This window comes from Protopterus annectens, chromosome 11.part0, assembly GCF_019279795.1.
Source record: "Protopterus annectens isolate FY-2018-M chromosome 11.part0, PAN1.0, whole genome shotgun sequence".
NCBI lineage: Eukaryota > Metazoa > Chordata > Ceratodontiformes > Protopteridae > Protopterus > Protopterus annectens.
In genome coordinates, this window is record NC_056745.1 from 46,481,149 (window position 1) to 46,499,191 (window position 18,043).

The 18,043-nt window shown below is 40.1% G+C and overlaps 1 protein-coding gene across 1 annotated transcript in view; it reads right to left on the minus strand.

Moving 5' to 3' along the window:
* The window catches only part of IRAK4 (interleukin 1 receptor associated kinase 4), a 547,272-nt gene that overhangs the window by 144,804 nt on the left and 384,425 nt on the right, over nucleotides 1-18,043 (minus strand). Inside the window, exon 10 of the mRNA XM_044087412.1 lies at nucleotides 8,979-9,041. Coding sequence (XP_043943347.1) covers nucleotides 8,979-9,041 — 63 coding nt within the window. The remainder of the gene's footprint in view (nucleotides 1-8,978; nucleotides 9,042-18,043) is intronic.

The following is an 18,043-nucleotide window of genomic DNA, read 5'->3' on the forward strand; positions in this document are numbered from 1 at the left end:
CTCAGTGTGATGATTAACTGAGAATGTGTACTGGTCCAAAGACCTTTTTTTCAGGCATGACCTGGGCCAGTTGGCAGTAGAAAAGACTTCTGAAATTAAGAATCAAGTCATCACAGAAATAGTAATAATAATAATAGAATCACAAATTAAACTGCCAAGCAATAACTACATTGGTAACAATCACAATACTCAGTAGTAATAATAAACAAATATTTATACTGATATACTACTCTCACAGAATGTACTGGGTTACTTAAAGCAGAGTATATTAAACAGATTAGGCATATTTAGAATAAAGGTTCAGTTTGGAAAGAAGAGAGAAGGGAGGGTGGAGTGCAAGAAATAGTAGTAGGTGTAAAAAAGACAAAAGGAGAGAGCTGATCAATGGAACGCAGCATGAATGTAGGAGTAGTAAAAGGGCAACTAAATTAAGGGATGCAGTACAGGGTAGGGGAAGTCAGATAAGGCAAAAGGAATACAAGTACAAAGGGTGAAAAGAGGTACTGTAGTGGATGGTGTAAATACTGTTGAGGAAGGTGGCATAGGTACTGTCGAGGATGGTGACGTAGATACTGTCGTGGATGCAGGTGCAAGTACTATCGTGGATGGTAGTGTAGGTACTGTCGAGGATAGTGGTGTAAGTACTGTCGTGGATGGAGATGTAGATACTATCATGAATGGTGGTGTAGGTACTGTCATGGAAGGTGTAGGTACTGTTGTGGATGGTGGTATAGGTACTATTGTGGATGGTGGTGTAGGTACTGTCATGGATGGTGTAGAAGAAGTGTAATAGTACCATTACAGTGGTACAGGACTGGTACATGGTGCAAAGCCTTATGGATAAAGAGAAGGGAATTAGTATTCTGGGAAAGTTTCAGATGCTGAGCAAAGTAACATGAGACAACATCACTCCTGTTAATGACCTGCATACCAAATATGCTCTTCTGTGTCAATGGATTAAGAAATTTTTTTAAATCAAACAAGTCTTCTGATTAGCCTTCTGGGCACACAGGCACGCTGCTCTAGTGGAATAAGCCATCTCATCACAGGCAGCACTGTGCATTGCTGACTCCCCTCCTACTAAGCTGAGGAGTGGAATGAGCCATCTCATTACAGGCAGCACTGTGCATTGCTAACCTCCCTCCTGCTAAGCTGAGGAGTGGAATGAGTCATCTCATCAAAGGCAGCACTGTACATTGCTGACCTCCCTCCTGCTAAGCTGAGGAGTGGAATGAGCCATCTCATCAAAGGCAGCACTGTGCATTGCTGACCCCCCTCCTGCTAAGCTGAGGAGTGGAATGAACCATCTCATCAAAGGCAGCACTGTGCGTTGCTGACCCCCCTCCTGCTAAGCTGAGGAGTGGAATGAGTCATCTCATCAAAGGCAGCACTGTGCATTGCTGACCCCCCTCCTGCTAAGCTGAGGAGTGGAATGAGTCATCTCACCAAAGGCAGCACTGTACATTGCTGACCTCCCTCCTGCTAAGCTGAGGAGTGGAATGAGCCATCTCATCAAAGGCAGCATTGTGCATTGCTGACCCCCCTCCTGCAAAGCTGAGGACTGGAATGAGTCATCTCATCACATGCAGCACTGTGCATTGCTGACCCCTCCTCCTGCTAAGCTGAGCAAATAAACTGCAGTACAGCATTTTTGGTGTCCTTCAGCATGGGACAAATGTTGGACAGCTTGCTTCTTCTTCTTCTGCATTATCTGACTTTAAAACTGTTGCAATAAGCAATATTTTGGACACCTCATTTGGTGTTAAAATGATTCTGTTTTCCTGAACATTCAGAAAACTGTGGGGTATATAAGACACACAGTTTGCAAAAACTGCAGACAATCTTAAGAGAAGAATATTTACCATATTGTCTTTTGTAGGCGTTTGAGAATCTGGAATTTACTGACTATCTTTTAGTAAACCTTCCTTTTATTTTAGCACCTTTACAGAATTACCAGTTAAGTCTTAGGCAAACATACATTTATATATAAAAAAACATATGTTCACAGTTGCTGTGAATACTAGGTGAAGATGGGTGAAGGTTGCCAGCCTAGCCAGACAGAATTTTGGAGATAATTCTGTCATCTGTAAATATTAATGTAAACCACAGGCTGTTGTCTTAAATGGTAAAAATAGTGTTACACGTGGAACTGGAAAATAATGTAACAACAGTGCACTCTACTGATCAAGTAAAGCATGTTGTGACCCTTTGATGTTAAAACTCAGAGCCAGTAAGTCTAGAGTGAGGCATCCTGCCTATTGCTCAAAAATAAAAATAAATCAATGAAAGCAGAAAACAAAAAGCAATAGCAATGACTCTTGAACCCCTTCCCTACAAATAAATAAATAAACAAAGTTTACAAAGTGCTTTCTTGGACAAAAGTGAACAGTTTCCCAACCAGAGTAATTAGACCTATAATAGCTAGGACAGTCTGTGTGTGTGTGTGTGTGTGTGTGTGTGTGTGTGTGTGTGTGTGTGTGTGTGTGTGTGTGTGTGGTATTAACCTCAAGATCTGAATCACATGGCTCAGTATATACGAGAGGCCTGCATCTGCAAAAAGTCCTTTTTAAAGACAACTGCCTAGAAAAACAGAAATCCACTTCTTTTTCTTTACTGAAGACAATCTGCGATGGCCATCTTAGGTAACTTATGACTCCAGTGAGGAAATCACTCGTTTTGTAGACAATAAAAGAATGAAAACTTGGGCAATTGGTGGGATTACTAGAGGTGGATACAAAATATATTTCTTTGTTTCAGAAGTTTGGTTTTGTTTATTGTCAAAAGTTGTAGTTGACCAGATACTTTTAATAGTGGGAACGCCTTTTCCAGAACAATGACAGTACCACTTGTAATGAAGAAGCCAATACTGGTTCAGTACTCTGCTAAGAAATGATGTTGAGTCCTGTCACATGTGGCACCCACTGTTAGTGGTGGAGTCAAACAGAACACTGATACTTGTAGAAAAACACAATTTGCTTCCTCTATCTCTCTTCAAGCAATTAAACAAGGCTCGAACAAGAAACCTGATAATTTCAGCAGACAATTATAACCACCCCGTGAGTGCACTGCTGTTTGAGTCCCACATTCTATGCCTCATACAGAAACACTAGAATAATTTCCTTCAAATGATTATGTAAATTTGTAAAGGCTCTGCTGGACTGCTTTTATTCACAAGAATATACACTTATCATTTCCTCTCATTTTGGAGTTATCATCCCTTGAAGGAACCTGCAAGAGTGCCTATGTAACTGGCACCCAGTGTTTCGATAGATATTTTAGATCAGTGTCATGTTAATAAATCTTCTGCCTGTTTCTTCAGCGTTTTTTCTATTTAATTTTTGAGAATGCTGGTGAAAAAAGGGCATATTATAGAACGTTATACCTTCTGAATCTAGTGACTTTGTTAAAGCAAATGTAACACTACCCCACTTTTAGTGCTGTCCCTCCAATCAGAAGAAATATTATGAATTCAGTTCCTTAGATTTTGGATGGAGGCCATTAAGGAGAATAACAATAATCATTTATTTTATTTTACATTTGTTGACCGGGCTGGTCCAACTGGATATATGTCCATTTTCAGCAGAGGCCCGGGGAGAAAAGCTCCAGATGAAAAACATTAAACATTAATCAACATTAAACATTAAAAAAGTTACAAATCTAGCTCAGAGAAAAAATAATAGTATCATAAAAGTATTTTTACAGTGGCTGTAATAAGCGAAAATAAGAACATCAAAGGGTATTCAAATTGAATAGTAAGTTTTTGAAAAGATTTGTAAGCAAGATAAATGAGAGTACTAGGAACAGAATGTAAGCATGATTAATGAGAGTACTAGGAGCAGAATGTAAGCATGATAAATGAGAGTATTAGGAGCAGAATGTAAGCACGATAAATGAGAGTACTAGAAGCAGAATGTAAGTATGACAAATGAGAGTACTAGAAGCAGAATGTAAGCACGATAAATGAGAGTACTAGGAGCAGAATGTAAGTATGATAAATGAGAGCACTAGGAACAGAATGTAAGCACGATAAATGAGAGTACTAGAAGCAGAATGTAAGTATGATAAATGACAGTACTAGGAGCAGAATGTAAGCATGATAAATGAGAGTATTAGGAGCAGAATGTAAGCACGATAAATGAGAGTACTAGGAGCAGAATGTAAGCAAGATAAATGAGAGTACTAGGAACAGAATGTAAGCAGGATAAATGAGAGTACTAGAAGCAGAATGTAAGCAAGATAAATGAGAGTACTAGGAGCAGAATGTAAGCACGATAAATGAGAGTACTAGGAGCAGAATGTAAGTATGATAAATGAGAGCACTAGGAGCAGAATGTAAGTACGATACATGAGAGTACTAGGAGCAGAATGTAAGTACGATACATGAGAGCACTAGGAGCAGAATGTAAGCACGATAAATGGGAGTACTAGAAGCAGAATGTAAGCACGATAAATGAGAGTACTAGGAGCAGAATGTAAGCACGATAAATGAGAGCACTAGGAGCAGAATGTAAGTACGATACATGAGAGCACTAGGAGCAGAATGTAAGCACGATAAATGAGAGTACTAGGAGCAGAATGTAAGCAAGATAAATGAGAGTACTAGAAGCAGAATGTAAGCACGATAAATGAGAGTACTAGGAGCAGAATGTAAGCACGATAAATGAGAGCACTAGGAGCAGAATGTAAGCACGATAAATGAGAGCACTAGGAGCAGAATGTAAGTACGATACATGAGAGCACTAGGAGCAGAATGTAAGCACGATAAATGAGAGTACTAGGAGCAGAATGTAAGCAAGATAAATGAGAGTACTAGAAGCAGAATGTAAGCACGATAAATGAGAGTACTAGGAGCAGAATGTAAGTATGATAAATGAGAGTACTAGGAGCAGAATGTAAGTATGATAAATGAGAGTACTAGAAGCAGAATGTAAGCACGATAAATGAGAGTACTAGGAGCAGAATGTAAGCAAGATAAATGAGAGTACTAGGAACAGAATGCAAGCTAGTCAGGGTTAGAGCAGGGGCAGAGCCAGTGAGTTAAGAGGTGAGTTTTGAGTTTGGATTTGAAGCTGGGAAGAGAGGAGATAGCTGTGAGGTTGGAAGGAAGGGAGTTCCAGGCTTTTCCAATTGTCTTAGAGAACAAGGAGTCACCTGCTAAGTTGTTGGATTTACAGGTAGATATTAGAAGTTTGTTAGAAGAACGTAAGCTTTTGAGATTACAATAAGGACTAATGAGGGTAGTGAGTATAGCGGTGTTGGTTGGTTTGTAGAGGATTTTATGGGCTAAGGAGAGCTGGTGAAATAAGATGAGATTTTGCAGCTCAAGCCATCGCAATTGTTTTAAGTTTAAGCAGTGGTGAGTTCTAAAGGTGGAGCCAGAGGCAAATCTGGCAATACTGTTGTAGGCAACAGTCAGTTTGGAGAGGTTAGTTTTGGACAAATATGTACAGATGGGGGAGGCGTAAAGGAGGGTAGAAATCAGATGGGTATGGGCAATGGAAGTTCTGGCTAGAGGTGTAAGAAATGATTTAATTTTAAACAGGGAGCCAAGTTTTCTGTTGACTAATTTTATTGTGCTGTTAATGTGAGAGTCAAAGCATAGGTTGTTGTCTATCTGTACTCCGAGGAGCCTGGTGGAGGGGTCAGGAGATATGTAGGTGCCATTACTAGAGAAGACAGAGAAGTTGAGTGTAGAGGATTTTTGGGTGGGGGAGAAAAGTAACCGTTTGGTTTTCTTGGGGTTTAAGATTAAGCATCTTTTTAAGAACCATTTTTAAACATTTTGGAAAGTCTGGATACAGTGCAGTTCGGAGGGGAATGAGGCAGAACAAATCAAAGTAGAATCATCAGCATATTGTATACAGGTAGCAGAGGACAAACTAGTATGTAAGATCATTAATGAAAATTGAGAACAGAAGGGGGCCAAGTATTGATCCTTGGGGGCTCCAAGGGTAATAGGTAGGAGGTTGGATAAGCTGTTTTTCCAGCGCACGTCTGTTATGAAGATATGATTTGAACCATTTTATTGCACCAAAGTCAAGAGCAAACGTTTTAAGTAAGTTTAACAGTATCTGGTGGTTGACTATATCAAAGACTTTGGATAGGTCAATAAAGAGGGCAGAGGTAAGTATGTTATTGTTCCAGTTTTTGTTGATGCAGTCAGTAAAGGAAAGGAGGGCTGAGGTGGTGCTGTGGTAAGGCCTGAAGCCATGTTGACAGTCAGCTAATAGGTTGTGATTTAACAAGTGTTTAAGAAGTTGTTTTTGGATGTATTTCTCCATGATTTTAGCTAAGGGGAGAGTAAGGCTATGGGACGGTAGTTTGAGAGTTCTGTAGAGATCCCTCCTTTATGCAGGGGAATGATATGTGAAATTTTCCAAAGTGAGGAATGCAGCCTTCAACAATGGTTCTGTTAATCAGAATGGAAATGGGATAGGCTAATGGATTGGCTGCAATTTTTAGATACTGAGCTGGTAGAAGGTCAGCAGAAGGAGAGGCGGTTTTAAGTTTGTGGAGAAGAGAACAGATAAGTGAAGTGGGTACAGGTTGCAGTTGAAAAGTGGGAATGGAAGTGTTAGAGGAGGAGGACTGAGATATTTGGGGCTAGTTGGTTAGCTAGAGACTGGACAGTTTCAGCGAAGAAGGTATTGAAGGCATCAGCAGTTTGTTTTGGGTTGTTTTGAGAAGTGCCTAAGGGGCATGAGGTGTCATTGTGGCCAGGCTTTAAGACAGAGTTTATGCCTGCCCAGAACTTTTGTGGATTTTGTTGGTTAGCTTGTTGTAAATGGCAGCAGTAGTTTCTTTTATCTAGTAGTACAGCTTTTTTAGTGGAGTTTCTTACTTGTCTAAAGTTAAGTTGGTCAGAGGGATCTTTAGTACTACGAAATTTGGTCCAGAGTTTATTTTTTAGGAGAATTTTATGCCTTGTATCTTTTGAGAGCCAAGGGGCAGGTTTTGTGTTAATTCTAATAGATCTTAAGGGAGCATGAGAGTCTAGGACAGAAAGGAACCTGGAGTTGAAGTAAGTTACAGCATCATCCAGTGACAGTTGTTTAAGAGGAGACCAGTTGCATGCATTTAGTTCTGTAAGGAAGCTTTCAGGGTTAAAGTTTTTATTTGATCTGACTATTTTGTATTTGGTTAGGTTAGGGGTAGTAGTTTTATGTCTGATTAGATAAGTAAGGACGTGGTCACTTAAATCATCAGGTAGTGTCCCTACTGTATAAGTTTGAGAGTGACTATTAGAATCCAGTCCAATATGCTTTCTTTGTTGTTAGTTTTGTTAGTTCTGGTTGGGGCTTGAATGGTTTGTGAATATTATGTCCATAAAGTAGCAGAAAGTATTCTAAGAACTAAGCCATCATGGGAATGGAGAAAGGAGATTCTGCTGAGAGGGTGACTGCAATTAGGAATACAGACAATAGGCAAGAGGGGCCTAGAATTTATTGGAGAAATCTGGCAAAGGAACCAAGATATTGGGAGCAAAATAACTAGAGAGGGAAGGATGACAGAATGGGAAGACGGCAAGAGTTTACTTGGACTGCAGGTTAGAAATTGCCTAGCCTATCAGGGATTGATTTGAGAGAATATGAAAAGAGAAAGAAATAGGGAGGTCCTAAATGAAAGACCAGCACTGGTAGACTTTTTAACAGAATCTAGAACAGAAGCTGCCATTAAAAAAGGAACAATTAGTACAGCATATAAAATATTGCATGATAACTACAAGAATCAATCAGAGGAGGTTCGAAAGGATTGGGAAGAGAGAGACTGGATAAGCAGTGCACAAAGGAACAATGGGAGGATATATGTATGTCTCATAAATGTTTTTGTTCTTCTTTCAGCTTTTCCCGGTTAGGGGTCGCCACAGCGGAACTCTGGTCCATTAATGTCTGGCAGTAGATTTTTACGGTGCAGAGTATACGACAAAATCTAGAAGATTTAGGATTTTTGCCTGGAAATGTTTACATAGATATTTTTATACCCCAAGTAGACTCCAGAGAATTTTTCCTCAGGCAGACAGTAAATATTGAAGGAGAAGAAAGAGGTAAATGGGAAAACATTTACTGTGAGTGCGGTGAGTTGGCGGACTTTAAAGATTCCCTGCGGGATGCACTGTCGGAGATGATGGGTGTGCAGAATGGTGTGACGAGGGAGATGATTTTTCTGAGCTATGATACAGAATTGGAATTGCCTAGACACAGTAAGGCCTTGCTGTGTCTAATAATGGTGGCTGCCAAAAACGCAATTATTAGAAAATGGAAATCAAAATCTAAAGCAGCTGTACTGGAAGTAGTGACTATATTAACAGATAAAACAACTTGAACTGAGATCTTTAGAAATGGTTAGGAGCAAACTACACAGGAAAACATGGGAATTATGGGAACAATACATACAATGGAGAAATGAGGCCTAAAAGGCAGTAGGACATGAATAAGGTGTGTAATGTTTGAGTGAGAAAGATTGGGTAGACTGTAAGTGATGTACAATCTTTGCAACTGGGAGTGTGTCAGTATGGTTTGTGATGTAAAATGTTTGCGACTAGGATTGTGTCGGTGTGGTTTAGTAAATGATGATTTAATGCAGATGTTTCTTGTAAAAAAAAAAAAAAGCAGGAATTGAATAATTTATGTAACACTGCTTAGGTTATATGATATACAGCAATATATGTGAAGCATAATGTTTATGTTAATATAATTTGATTCCTTTTATATGAATATAAATTTGCGTTTGTCACAAGTCAGAATTTAATAAAGGTGTTTGAAAAAAGAAAACATTTCTGAGTGATAAGTATATATTAGATCTGTACATCCACCTAAAATAGAATGTATTTTTAGGTTAAAAAAAGTGATTTAATGCACAGTCGCCAATTGTGCCTTTTAGCAGCATCTTCACATAGCTACAGAAAATCCTCAAAGATCAAAGTGTAATCTGTTATGCAGTATACATGTGTGAAAAAACATTGTAAAACAGTACTGTACCAGCGATGGTGGCTTTTGATTTTCATCACTGGGTAGAAGGCCCGTTATTATTTCCAGCAGAACCTGAGTACAGAAAGCAGAAAAAGAAAAGCAATTACAATCGCTATTTAAAAAATCCCCCACTCTGAAGAAAAAAGCAATTTAGCACTTTAAACCACAATTATCTGGAAATGTAAGGTAGCATACTGTTCTTCTATATAAGTGGCATTAAGTACTATTCAGAGATATTTTACAATACAGTCTGGTGACAAATGGTCTCTCTCCGAGTATGTTTTCCCAAGCATCAGAAGAGAGAACCAACAGACAGGCAGGGCCTGCATGCTGCAGCCTGGGGCTCTTTTAATGTAGCTTCAGTGGGATGCAGACACAAGAGGATATTATAGTCCCACACCAAACTTGCAACATCCAGTGCTTGGATTTTTCTGCTTAAGTCCTGTCTTCTATTGAAGCCTTGCGTAATATCCTTGTAGTCTCCACCATGGGCTAGTCTAATAGACAAGTCCATGCCACTCTCTCGGAGACAGATTAGCTGGCGTCTAGCTGATATCCCATCCCAGCCCACCATCAAGTGCAGATGATACTGCCCTGGGTTACCAAAGGTTCAGAGAGACACACATCTCTACCAAAGGCTGACTGTGTATGGATAGCAACCATTACTCACTCAATGTATAAATACACAAATATATACATATATACACATATAACCAAACACACACGTGTGCAGTTGTGTTTGTCAAATGCTTTTTTCGTTAAAACAGGAATTTGACGATCCCCTGATCTAATTCCAACTTTGTTAACTGCTGATTGAGTGTTTTTATGTTTGGGATCATCAAACAGTAGGAAAGGGTAAATTCCACTTTTTACCTCCAGTTGTGCGAGCTCAGAGTTGTTGTATTTAATGTAGCCGGTGTGGTGGACACAGTGTTCTGTTTTTTTTTCTTTTAGTTTTCAATTAATTGGATACTCAACAGCCGACAATTATTTGAAGGGATTTTTTTCGGTAATAACCCTAGATTTTAACAAGTGCTTGAATTGGTCATTAGTTCCAGTAACACAAATCTAGGCTCTGTCCAAACTCCTTCATGCCGAAAGCCTGCACTGCTAAACCATTAAATTAACAGTATCATGCCAGTCTACATAAACTGGCTACCTAGCTGATCTTCTATTACTACATCTGTTGACACGTGATCTGTGTCCATCTTACCCCCAGAAACTGCTGGCCCCTTTACTATCCTGTTCATACTTTCTACTTAGCCTCTTTAGGGATTCAGTACTATTCCAATCAGGCTACTTCAGTGGCCTCAAGGTTCTTCCACACGTGATGGGTTCAAGAAGTGCCTACAGCTGCTTCCCCATGAATGACATTCTCAAGCCATTATGTGTTGCAGCTCATATTTTTACATAACACTTAAAATTCATTAGCTATATCTACCTTATTTATCAACTTCATTTGTCAGAAAAATTGTAACATGAATCTATATAGTTTGAGAAACAAGTGTTGTGATTTTAGGGCCAGATTCCAAAAAGATTTTCTCTTAGGGCACTACCATGAGTTTGCAGAACAGATCAGAATAAGAGCAATTCTCACATAGGGCTTGTACATGTTGTTTGCAAATCAAGTTATGTACAAACTTTCATTTCATTACTGCTCCAACATGCACATCCATAACTTGACAGTATGTTGTAAGACACAGACAGGAAATAATGTTACATCTCCCCAAATCTTGGCACGTTAAAACAAGTACTTGAACTGGGGCTACATGCCAAGACATGCATTCTTCTGTTGTTCACAGACATCCAAACAACACAAAATGATACAAAACCAAAGCACTGGTTCACATCTATTTTAAAAATATGTCATCAACTGTGTGGCCAGTCCCCCCTTCCCCAAGATAGCAGAAGAACATACATTAAAAACATGCACATACAGGAATAAAACTGTTTCCCTAAACACAGTCAAATTTTCTTTCTGTTTGTACTTTCATCCTTTTTACACTTTTCTTTTACCAAGTGCATGTTTTTCAGTTTTTTTTTTTTATTAAAGTTGTATTTTGCTGAGATTAACCTCGTTGTTTTTTTCCTAGGTTACGTTTTGGGTCAGAGTTTGGTTGAATGTGTATTTTATTTTTCTACTGCATATCTTTCGTTCTCAGAAAGCTAGTTGCTTTAGCGTGCTGGTTTACAGTTTGGGTTTGAGTATCTGACTCTACTTTGGTTTGTCTGCTTTCCATTAGCTTCAGGAAAGATCGTTGTATTTGTGTTTTTCTAGGTATGTTTTTGACTGGCAATTTGGCTCAGTTTTGATTTTCCTGGCTTTGCTTTTTATAGTGGAAGTTTTTTTTGTGCTGTGCTTCATCTATATGTATACAAACACACACTTGTGTACGCATGTGTAATGTCAAATTATCTAAAAAAAAAATCATCTAATACACATTTAATCTAAAACACAATTAATCAAATCACTTTACATCTAAAACTTAATTTACAGCAAATACTTTTCCAAAATTTCTTTTATTACAGGGGACAAGCTTTCCTGTGTCCCCAGAGTCCTCTTAATTAAATATTCTAACTCCACAGTTGTACAAATGCTGAGAATAGAAAAAAATATCCTCACACAGTAAATCATGCAGGTGCACAAACTCAAACTTCTAGAGACAGCGATACAACGCGGTGAAGTGGTGCAGTGGTAGCGTTGTTGCCTGACAGCAAGAGGTTCTCTGGTTCAATTCTCAGCTGAAGTGCCTTTTAAGGGGTGTCTGTATGTCCTCCCTGCATTCATGTGGGTTTCCTTCAGGTGCTACCATTTCCTCTCATGTTACAAAGACATGCGTCTGGAGCATTTCTGCCCAGGCCTCCTCAGAAAATTGGCTTAGTTTCAAGTCAGACTTTCCTGGTAAACAAATGTTAAATAAAATAAATAAATCAACAATAATTTGTATTTTAATTTCTAACATCAAAAACCACACCAGCTGTAATTCACTACAGCCGTACAAACTTGTCTAGCAAAAGTCAGCCATTTCTGTTTTAGATCAGTTGTGACACTTTTTTTTTGTTGTAGATGAAATATGTCTTACATAAAATGCACTATACCTATATATATATATATATATATATATATATATATATATATACACACACACATATAGATATATATATATATATACATATATACATATATATACACATACACACACACACACACATATATATATATATATATACATATATATATATATATATATATATATATATATATATATATATATTTATTTATGACTGCACTGCTGACTAGCATAATACAAGTTACCACAGTTCTGAGAAGCCATGATAAAATCACACAAAAGCCACAGCAAAATGCAAATGTGTTTTATATATGTTTAGATACTGATACATCACAGGACTTACTGTTTAAGGGAAGCTATATAAAGCCCTGAGTTGCTCAAATCTTCTTGGCTTGAGCTACCATAAAAAGGGAGCATTTCCATTAAGCAACACTGCAGGCTGTGTATAAATTAAACATGGTTCGGGTGTTCAAAATCAGAGGTGGTGTGTGTGTGTGTGTGTGTGTGTGTGTGTGTGTGTGTGTGTGTGTGAGTGTGAGAGAGAGAGAGAAAACAGTTCTGTGTTGACTTTGGCAGTAGACTAAGAGCTGTACAGACAGAAAGAGAGAGTGAGAGACATTTTGGAAAAAAGCTTTGCATTTCTCTTGCTTAAATGCTGGGCCAGAATTCTGAAAAATGACTACTGTATGAAGGACTGTGTTGGAACTCGTTAGGTAGTTACACAGAGACAGAAACATGCTTTCTGCTAACAAGAAGGACTGAGCGACTGAGAAATGCCTTCTGCTAACGAGAAGCACAGCTCGACTGAGAAATGCCTTCTACTAACCAGAAGCAGCGAGTGACTGAGAAATGTCTTCTGCTAACGAAGGCCACTAAGTGATTGAAACATGCCTTCTAACCAGAAGCTCTAAGTGACTGAGAAATACCTTCTGCTAACCAGAAGCGGTGAGTGACTGAGAAATTCCTTCTGCTAACCAGAAGCGGTGAGTGACTGAGAAATGTCTTCTGCTATCCAGAAGCACCGATCGACTGAGAAATGCCTTCTACAATCCAAAAACACTGACTGAGAAATGCCTTCTATTAACCAGACGCAGTGAGCGACTGAGAAATGCCTTCTAGTAACCAGAAGCACTAAGTGACTGAGAAATGCCTTCTAGTAACCAGAAACACTAAGTGACTGAGAAATGCCTTCTGCTACCCAGACGCACAGTATTGACTAGCATTTCTATGGTATTACATTGGGATGAAACGGCTAGGTTTAGAATGATCTCCGGGTCAGTAGCATAGTAATCTCCTATGATCCTATGCCTTCTACTAACCAGAAGCAGTAAGCAGCTGAGAAATCCCCTCCACTAACCAGAAGCACCGAGCAACTGACAAATGCCTTCTACTAACCAGAAGCAGTGAATGACTGAGAAATCCCTTCTGCTACCCAGAAACACTTACTGAGAAATGCCTTCTAGTAACCAGAAGCAGTGAGCGACTGAGAAATGCCTTCTAGTAACCAGAAGCAATAAGTGGCTGAGCACTGCCTTCTGCTAACCAGAAGCACAGAGTGACTGAGAAATGCCTTCTACTAACCAGAAACAGTGGGTGACTGAAGAACGCCTTCTACTAACCAGAAGCACTGAGTGACTGAGAAATTCCTTCTACTAACCAAAATCACTAAGGGACTCAGAAATGCCTTCTACTAACCAAAACTAGTGACTGAGAAAACCTACAAAGTAACACTGTTATTTTAACCATCACTTGAAAGCCTACATAAGGGTCCGAATGGAGAGAAGTACTGCTGGAACTTAATTCATCCTCAAGTCTTGGTGAGTACCTTCAGAAGGCAACTGAGAAACCCCCTCCACTAACCAAAAGCACTAAGTGACTGAGAAATGCCTTCTGTTAACTATAAGCACTGAGCAACTGAGAAATGCCTTCTACTAACCAAAGAAGTGCGCATCTGAGAAATGCCTTCTGGTAACCAGAAGCACTAATTGACTGAGAAATGCCTTCTGCTAACCAGAAACAGTGGGCGACTGAAGAATGCCTTCTACTAACCAGAAGCACTAAATGACTGAGAAATGCCTCCTGCTAACTAGAAGCACTGAGCAACTGAAAAATGCCTTCTACTAACCAAAGAAGTCAGTGACTGAGAAATGCCTTCTAGTAACCAGAAGCACTGAGCGACTGAGAAATGTCTTCTGCTAACCAATGAAGTGAGCGACTGAGAAATGCCTTCTACTAACCAGAAGCAGTGTGTGACCAAGATGCCTTCTACTAACCAGAAGCAGTGAGTGAACGAGAAATGCCTTCTACTAACCAGAAGCACTAAGTGACCGAGAAATGCCTTCTACTAACCAGAAGCACTAAGTGACTGAGAAATGCCTTCTGCTAACCAGAACCAGTGAGCAACTGAGAAATGCCTTCTACTAACCAGACACTAAGTGACTGAGAAATTCCTTCTACTAACCAAAATCACTAAGGGACTTAGAAATGCCTTCTACTAACCAAAGCTAGTGACTGAGAAAAACTACAAAGTAACACTATTATTTTAACCATTACTTGAAAGCCTACATAAGGGTCCGAATGGAGAGATGATCAAAATCAGCAAAAGGAGAGTAGTATTGCTGAAACTTAATTCATCCTCAGGTCTTGGTGAGTACCTTCACAAGGTGGACCCTGTTTTTCACAAAATCTCACCAAGACAACAGTGATACATAGACTGCATTTTACATAGCATGTGTCTTGGACAGAAGTAGGTTAAAAAACAAAGAAGACAGCTGGGGGTACAAGGCCCAGGATAAAAAGTGCCCAGTCCTGGTAGGTGCACAAGTCCCAGGATAAAAAGTGCCCAGTCCTGGTAGGTGCACGAGTCCCAGGATAAAAAGTGCCCAGTCCTGGTAGGTGCACAAGCCCCAGGGTAAAAAGTGCCCAGTCCTGGTAGGTGCACGAGCCCCAGGATAAAAAGTGCCCAGTCCTGGTAGGTGCACGAGCCCCAGGATAAAAATGCCCAGTCCTGGTAGGTGCACGAGCCCCAGGATAAAAAGTGCCCAGTCCTGGTAGGTGCACAAGTTCCAGGATAAAAAGTGCCCAGTCCTGGTAGGTGCACAAGTCCCAGGATAAAAAGTGCCCAGTCCTGGTAGGTGCACGAGTCCCAGGATAAAAAATGCCCAGTCCTGGTAGGTGCACAAGTCCCAGGATAAAAAGTGCCCAGTCCTGGTAGGTGCACAAGTTCCAGGATAAAAAGTGCCCAGTCCTGGTAGGTGCACAAGTCCCAGGATAAAAAGTGCCCAGTCCTGGTAGGTGCACGAGTCCCAGGATAAAAAATGCCCAGTCCTGGTAGGTGCACAAGTCCCAGGATAAAAAGTGCCCAGTCCTGGTAGGTGCACGAGTCCCAGGATAAAAAGTTCCCAGTCCTGGTAGGTGCACGAGCCCTAGGATAAAAAATGCCCAGTCCTGGTAGGTGCACGAGTCCCAGGATAAAAAGTGCCCAGTCCTGGTAGGTGCACAAGTTCCAGGATAAAAAGTGCCCAGTCCTGGTAGGTGCACGAGTCCCAGGACAAAAAGTGCCCAGTCCTGGTAGGTGCACGAGTCCCAGGATAAAAAGTGCCCAGTCCTGGTAGGTGCACGAGTCCCAGGATAAAAAGTGCCCAGTCCTGGTAGGTGCACAAGGCCCAGGATAAAAAGTGCCCAATCCTGGTAGGTGCACTGGTACCAGGACTGGAAAAAATGGCAGTGTAGAATCCTCAAGACATGGAAATTCCTACAATGGGGCTAGGCCAGGCTCATGGGGAGTATGACCCCCCCTGCTGTAGAAGGAAGTAGCACTCCACAAAAATCGTAAAAACTGATAGGCCAAAAAAGATCCATACAGACAATAGACTACACTATTGAGGATATGAAATAAATGATGTACTGTTACTAATATGCAAAAAGCCCAGAATTTCCAGACAAAAGCTATATGAAAAGAGTAAGAGAGAAATTAGAGGAACAAAAAATACCTCCACAAGAAAAACTGTCAGAAGCTTCAAATACAAATGTGTGTTCATTAATACAACTTCTTCTTTCAGCTGCTCCCGTTAGGGGTCGCCACAGCAGATCAACTGTTTCCATTTCTTCCTGTGCACTGCATCTTGCTCTGTCACACCAAACACCTGCATGTCCTCTCTCACCACATCCATAAACCTTATCTTAGGCCTTCCTCTTTTCCTGTTACCTGGCAGCTTCATCCTTAGCATCTTTTTCCCAATATACTCTGCATCCCTCCTCAGCACATGTCCAAACCAACGTAATCTTGCCTCTCTGGCTTTGTCTCCAAACCTTCCAATCTGGGCTGACCCTCTAATATACTTATTCCTAATCCTGTCCATCCTCGTCACACCCACTGCAAATCTTAACATCTTCAACTCTGCCACGTCAAGCTCTGACTCCTGCCTTTTTGTCAATGCCACTGTCTCCAACCCATATAACATAGCTGGTCTCACTACCCTCTTGTAAACCTTCCCTTTCACTCTTACTGGTACTTGTCTGTCACAAATCACTCCTGACACTCTTCTCCACCCACTCCATCCTGCCTGTACTCTCTTCTTCACCTCTCTTCCACACTCACCATAACTGAACTGTTGATCACAAGTACTTAAACTCATTCACCTTTACCACCTCTACTCCCTGCATCCTCACCATTCCTCTATCCTCCCTCTCATTCACACACATATATTCTGTCTTAGTCCTGCTGACCTTCATTCCTCTTCTCTCTAGAGCATATCTCCACCTCTCCAGGGTCTCCTCCACCTATTCCCTACTCTCACTACAGATCACAATGTCATCTGAAAACATCATAGTCCACGGAGACTCCTGTCTGATCTCGTCTGTCAACCTGTCCATCACCATTGCAAATAAGAAAGGGCTCAGAGCTGATCCTTGATGTAATCCCACCTCCACCTTAAATGCATCTGTCACTCCCACCGCAGACCTCACCGCTGTCACACTACCCACGTACATATCCTGTGCCACTCTTACATACTTCTCTGACACTCCCGACTTCCTCATACAATACCACAACTCCTCTCTAGGCACCCTGTCATATGCTTTCTCTAAATCCACAAAGACACAATGCAACTCCTTCTGACCTTCTCTGTACTTCTCCATCAACACTCTCAGAGCAAACATCGCATCTGTAGTGCTCCTTTCTGGCATGAAACCATACTGCTGATCACTAATCATCACCTCCCTTCTTAACCTAAAAAAAACATGAAAAACACTATATAGACCAAGAAACCCTGTGCCATTTGGAAAAAGAAGTGACTGAGGAAGTGCGAAAATTTAAAGAACAAAATTTAGAGATGTTTGAGGGGTATAAAAAAGAATTATGGACATGGGAAAGAAAGACAGATCTGATATGGTGCAATATTTGGGCAAAGGAGAAAGTCAAATTAATCAACACATGAAAGGCATCCCCAAAGATATTCAAAGAAAAATAATAGCAATGGCATCAAGATACGTAAAATTTCACAATAAAAAAAAATAAGATCACAAAGACAGAATGCAGAACAGAAGATTAGTCAAGTAGAAGTAAAAAAAAAACAGACGTTGAAGTTATGGAATATTTATGAAGTGAGGGATTCAGTGTAGAAAGTCTAACACAGTCATATCACAGCATGACAGAACAACTAGACCCCAAAGTAGGGAGAAACAAGAGGAGCAGGAGACACCTGAAGACAAAATATGGACATGGGAAAGAAAAAGAGATTTAATATGGTGCAATATTTATGCAAAGGAGAAAGCAAAACTAATCAATGCAAAAAGAGCAGCACCAAAGATATTTGAAGAGAAATACAGGCAAAATAATCCAGATATGGAAAAAATTACAATACAAAAAATAAGAAAACAAAGAGGAAAAGTAAAAAAGTGTATTATTGACTGAGAAGTTAAATAAATAGAAACTGAGGTTATGGATTACCTGCAAAGTGAAGGATTTAGTGTAGAAAATTTAACTCAGATAACAATACAACA